Below are 6,522 nucleotides of genomic sequence, written 5' to 3' on the forward strand. Positions count from 1 at the left end.
ATAAATAAGATTTAATATATACATTCCAATTATATGTTTATAGTATGTTTTAAAGATTTTCCTATTTTAAATATTGTTTTATATTTTATTTTGTAGATTTTTATTTTTGAACATTTTTGAAGATCTTGTAATATTAAGCAATATAGAGTTTAGTATATAGATGTTTATTGCAATATTATTGTTTTTTGTGATTCTGTAAAATAAAATTCTTTTATTGTTAATTAATAATCATTACCACCATAACCCAAAATAAACTAAAACGTAATTAATTATTTATTTTAATACAGAAGTACTCAAGAACAATTAATTATTCGAGGTTTTCATAATTAAAAATGCTCTTTTCCGTAATTCCACCACGTCAACCAATCGCTCCAGGTACTGCCGCTCTCCACGTTGTTCATCACTAACGTCCTCTTCAACGAAATACAAGGACAGACGTACGCTTTGTTGCACATTTGAATGCTGGAGTCGAAATAAGTACCAGAAGGACAATTGTATTGAGTCTTCGTAAATTTGCCGGTGATCAAAGAAGTGCATTTGTAATAAGATGTGCAGTACGGATCGTTAGGATCTTGGTATCTGCCAGCTTTGGCGCACTGGAAATCAATTGTGGTTGATGGTACCTGACATTTATCTGTCTCGGCGATGGTGGGTAATGTGGTCGTCTCGGAGCACTCGCAAATGTATTTGGTGCTGCATGTCGATGTGCTTGGATTGAAGAATGATCCTTTGGGACAGGTGTAAGGAGTTTTAATGTATTCTTTTTTAAGGAGAGTACAAAGGATGTACGATTGGCAGTACGGATCGTTCGGGTCTTTGAATCGTCCTTTTGCGGTGCATACGAAGTCTTCTGGATCTTGTGGTGCTTTACAAGGATTTATTGTTGTTGTGATGTTTGGAGTTGTGGTAGTCAAAGTGGTTGTAGTAGTTGGAACTATTGTTGTAGTTGGAAGAGATTTAGTAGTTGTGGTGGGAGTACTTGTGGTTGTTGGAGATTTTGTACTTGTAGTAGATTGTACAGTGGTTGGCACACTACATTGGCAAACATATTTCGTGCTACAAAGTGATATACTTTGATCAAAGAATGATGTCTTAGGACAATTATAAAGAGTTTTTATGAAGGTACCATTGCGAAGAAGATTACAGAGGAAATAAGATTGGCAGTATGGATCGTTTGGATTTTTGAAACGACCTTTTGCAGTGCATTCGAAGTCCTTTGGTTCCTCAGGTACTTTGCAAGGATCTGCTGTAGTAGTTTGAATGGTTGTTGTAGAAGTTGGACTAGTTGTGGTTGAAGGCGTCGTTGAGGAAGTTGTAGTTGTGGTAGTCAAGGCACTCGTTGTTGAAGTTGGAGCTAATGTTGTAGTTGTTGGAGATTTAGTACTTGTAGTAGTTTGTACAGTGGTTGGCACACTGCATTGACAAACATATTTCGTGCTGCAAAGTGATATACTCTGATCAAAGAATGATGTCTTAGGACAATTATAAAGAGTTTTTATGAACGTTCCATTTCGAAGAAGATTACAAAGGAAATACGATTGGCAGTATGGATCATTTGGATTTTTGAAACGACCTTTCGCAGTGCATTCGAAGTCTTTTGGTTCTTCAGGTACTTTGCAAGGATCTGATGTAGTAGTCTGAATGGTTGTTGTAGAAGTAGTTGTGGTTGTAGGTGTTGTTGAGGTAGTTGTAGTTGTGGTAGTCAAGGCACTCGTTGTTGAAGTTGGAGCTAATGTTGTGGTTGTTGGAGATTTAGTACTTGTAGTAGTTTGTACAGTGGTTGGCACACTACATTGGCAAACATATTTCGTGCTGCAAAGTGATATACTTTGATCAAAGAATGATGTCTTAGGACAATTATAAAGAGTTTTTATGAAGGTACCATTGCGAAGGAGATTACAGAGGAAATAAGATTGGCAGTATGGATCGTTTGGATTTTTGAAACGACCTTTCGCAGTGCATTTGAAGTCTTCTGGTTCCTCAGGTACTTTGCAAGGATCTGCTGTAGTAGTTTGAATGATTGTTGTAGAAGTTGGACTAGTTGTGGTTGAAGGCGTCGTTGAGGTAGTTGTAGTTGTGGTAGTCAAGGCACTCGTTGTTGAAGTTGGAGCTAATGTTGTGGTTGTTGGAGATTTAGTACTTGTAGTAGTTTGTACAGTGGTTGGCACACTGCATTGACAAACATATTTCGTGCTGCAAAGTGATATACTTTGATCAAAGAATGATGTCTTAGGACAATTATAAAGAGTTTTTATGAACGTTCCATTTCGAAGAAGATTACAAAGGAAATACGATTGGCAGTATGGATCATTTGGATTTTTGAAACGACCTTTCGCAGTGCATTCGAAGTCTTCTGGTTCTTCTGGTACTTTACAAGGATCTGCTGTAGTAGTTTGAATGGTTGTTGTAAAAGTTGGACTAGTTGTAGTTGAAGGCGTCGTTGAGGAAGTTGTAGTTGTGGTAGTCAAGGCACTCGTTGTTGAAGTTGGAGCTAATGTTGTGGTTGTTGGAGATTTAGTACTTGTAGTAGTTTGTACAGTGGTTGGCACACTACATTGGCAAACATATTTCGTGCTGCAAAGTGATATACTTTGATCAAAGAATGATGTCTTAGGACAATTATAAAGAGTTTTTATGAAGGTACCATTGCGAAGGAGATTACAAAGGAAATAAGATTGGCAGTATGGATCATTTGGATTTTTGAAACGACCTTTTGCAGTGCATTCGAAGTCTTCTGGTTCCTCAGGTACTTTGCAAGGATCTGCTGTAGTAGTTTGAATGGTTGTTGTAGAAGTTGGACTAGTTGTGGTTGAAGGCGTCGTTGAGGTAGTTGTAGTTGTAGTAGTCAAGGCACTCGTTGTTGAAGTTGGAGCTAAGCTTGTGGTTGTTGGAGATTTAGTACTTGTAGTAGTTTGTACTGTGGTTGGCACACTGCATTGACAAACATATTTCGTGCTGCAAAGTGATATACTTTGATCAAAGAATGATGTCTTAGGACAATTATAAAGAGTTTTTATGAACGTTCCATTTCGAAGAAGATTACAAAGGAAATACGATTGGCAGTATGGATCATTTGGATTTTTGAAGCGGCCTTTCGCAGTGCATTCGAAGTCTTCTGGTTCTTCAGGTACTTTGCAAGGATCTGATGTAGTAGTCTGAATGGTTGTTGTAGAAGCAGTTGTGGTTGTAGGTGTTGTTGAGGTAGTTGTAGTTGTGGTAGTCAAGGCACTCGTTGTTGAAATTGGAGCTAATGTTGTGGTTATTGGAGATTTAGTACTTGTAGTAGTTTGTACAGTGGTTGGCACACTACATTGGCAAACATATTTCGTGCTGCAAAGTGATATACTTTGATCAAAGAATGATGTCTTAGGACAATTATAAAGAGTTTTTATGAAGGTACCATTGCGAAGGAGATTACAGAGGAAATAAGATTGGCAGTATGGATCGTTTGGATTTTTGAAACGACCTTTTGCAGTGCATTTGAAGTCTTCTGGTTCCTCAGGTACTTTGCAAGGATCTGCTGTAGTAGTTTGAATGGTTGTTGTAGAAGTTGGACTAGTTGTGGTTGAAGGCGTCGTTGAGGTAGTTGTAGTTGTGCTAGTCAAGGCACTCGTTGTTGAAGTTGGAGCTATTGTTGTCGTACTTGGAAATTTAGTACTTGTAGTAGTTTGTACAGTGGTTGGCACACTACATTGGCACACATATTTTGTGCTGCAAAGAGATATACTTGGATCAAAGAACGATGTCTTAGGACAGTTATAAAGAGTTTTTATGAACGTTCCATTTCGAAGAAGATTGCAGAGGAAATACGACTGGCAGTATGGATCGTTTGGATTTTTGAAACGACCTTTCGCAGTGCATTCGAAGTCTTCTGGTTCTTCTGGTACCTTACACGGATCTACTGTTGTAGTTGGAATAGTTGTTGTAGAAGTTGGATTAGTTGTGGATGAGGTAGTTGTAGTTGTAGTTGTGGTGGTCAAATCGGTCGTTGTAGAAGTTGGAGCTATTGTTGTGGTTGTCGGAGATTCAGTACTTGTAGTAGTCTCTACCGTGGTTGGCACACTGCATTGGCAAACATATTTCGTGCTGCAAAGAGATATGCTGGGATCAAAGAACGATGTCTTAGGACAATTGTAAAGAGTTTTTATGAACGTTCCATTTCGAAGAAGATTGCAGAGGAAATACGACTGGCAGTATGGATCGTTTGGATTTTTGAAACGACCTTTCGCAGTGCATTCGAAGTCTTCTGGTTCATCTGGTACCTTACACGGATCTACTGTTGTAGTTGGAATAGTTATTGTAGAAGTTGGACTCGTGGTGGTTGAAGTCGTTGTTGAGGTAGTGGTGGTTGAGGTGGTCAAATTGGTCGTTGTAGAAGTTGGAGCTTTTGTTGTTGTAGTAGTTTGTACAGTGGTTGGCACACTACATTGGCAAACATATTTTGTGCTGCAAAGAGATATACTCGGATCAAAAAACGATGTTTTTGGACAATTGTAAAGAGTTTTTATGAACGTTCCATTTCGAAGAAGATTACAAAGGAAATACGACTGGCAGTATGGATCGTTTGGATTTTTGAAACGACCTTTCGCAGTGCATTCGAAGTCTTTTGGTTCATCTGGTACCTTACACGGATCTACTGTTGTAGTTGGAATAGTTATTGTAGAAGTTGGACTCGTGGTGGTTGAAGTCGTTGTTGAGGTAGTGGTGGTTGAGGTGGTCAAATTGGTCGTTGTAGAAGTTGGAGCTTTTGTTGTTGTAGTAGTTTGTACAGTGGTTGGCACACTACATTGGCAAACATATTTTGTGCTGCAAAGAGATATACTCGGATCAAAGAACGATGTCTTTGGACAATTGTAAAGAGTTTTTATGAACGTTCCATTTCGAAGAAGATTGCAGAGGAAATACGACTGGCAGTATGGATCGTTTGGATTTTTGAAACGACCTTTCGCAGTGCATTCGAAGTCTTCTGATTCTTCTGGTACCTTACACGGATCTACTGTTGTAGTTGGAATAGTTGTTGTAGAAGTTGGACTAGTTGTGGATGAGGTAATTGTAGTTGTGGTGATCAAATCGGTCGTTGTAGAAGTTGGAACTATTGTTGTGGTTGTCGGAGATTCAGTAGTTGTAGTAGTCTGTGCAGTGGTTGGCACACTGCATTGGCAAACATATTTTGTGCTGCAAAGAGATATACTGGGATCAAAGAACGATGTCTTAGGACAATTGTAAAGAGTTTTTATGAACGTTCCATTTCGAAGAAGATTGCAAAGGAAATACGACTGGCAGTATGGATCGTTTGGATTTTTGAAACGACCTTTCGCAGTGCATTCGAAGTCTTCTGGTTCATCTGGTACCTTACATGGATCTACCGTTGTAGTTGGAATAGTTGTTGTAGATGTTGGACTCGTTGTGGTTGAAGTCGTTGTTGAGGTAGTTGTGGTTGAGGTGGTCAAATCGGTCGTTGTAGAAGTTGGAGCTGTTGTTGTTGTAGTAGTTTGTACAGTGGTTGGCACATTACATTGGCAAACATATTTCGTGCTACAAAGTGATAAACCTGGATCAAAGAATGACGTCTTAGGACAACTGTAAGGGGTTTTTATGAACGTTCCATTTCGAAGTAGATTGCAGAGAAAATACGTCTGACAATAAGGATCATTCGGATTTTTGAAACGTCCTTTGGCAGTACATTCGAAATCTATTGGCTTTTCTGGTATTCCACAAGGGTCAATCGTACTTGCAGGTGCTAAAGTAGTACGTACAGTTGTTGAATCACTGCATGGACACGTATATATATCGCTGCACAATGCTTGACTGGGATTGAAGTGTGAATTCTTTGGACAATCGTATAAAGTTTTTATGTAGCTTCCATTTTTAAGTGGGTTGCAAAGAAAGTAGGACTGGCAAAATGGATCATTTGGATTTTTGAAACGACCTGCTGCAGAACACTTGAAATCAATAGACTCTTCAGGTACTTGGCAAGGATCTATTTCACTATTGCTGGCTTGTGTAGCATCAGTAATAGTACTTGTAGTCCATAATACCTTAAAAACACATATTTTGGAAAATGATCTACGAAAACAGAAGAAGGACTTACCAAAATTGTTACCAGCACATACAAACTGTGCATATTTTTAAACTGGCTAACGCAATAATATAATTTTGTTGTAGTTTCTTGTTGTTATATGGAGGACCGGATTATGATTTTATGCTGATTATTCTAGATAAAAATAGTTTAACAAAAGGCAATTCGCGATTTCTTGAATACTAATCTTAATTCGGAGATAATCTCTATATATGATTTTATAATGCGTATTTAATTTTACGACTGCTATAACGGAAAAAATTGTGCTGCTTTAATTGGCTGATTCGTACATTATTTGTCATGTGCAATAATTATATTTTAGGTACGCAAATTAGTTTGTACAAAGAGATACTGCAATTTTGTCAATATTAATTAGTTTTAATTGGAGGGAACTTTGCACAAGGATTAGGTAAGTGTTCACTTCGAAATAAGTAAATATTAAA

At 38.1% G+C, this 6,522-nt stretch overlaps 1 protein-coding gene across 1 annotated transcript; it reads right to left on the reverse strand.

Annotated features, from left to right (window-relative positions):
• Window positions 1–260: 260 nt before the first annotated feature.
• On the reverse strand, window positions 261–4,205 carry LOC109606106 (integumentary mucin C.1-like; the record flags this gene model as incomplete). The annotated part of the gene is made up of 2 exons (XM_049969120.1): window positions 261–1,948; window positions 3,848–4,205. Coding segments are annotated over 2 exons (1,980 nt in total), but the record flags the coding sequence as incomplete, so codon positions are not given.
• Window positions 4,206–6,522: the final 2,317 nt, after the last annotated feature.

This window comes from Aethina tumida, chromosome 6 (assembly GCF_024364675.1).
Source record: "Aethina tumida isolate Nest 87 chromosome 6, icAetTumi1.1, whole genome shotgun sequence".
NCBI lineage: Eukaryota > Metazoa > Arthropoda > Insecta > Coleoptera > Nitidulidae > Aethina > Aethina tumida.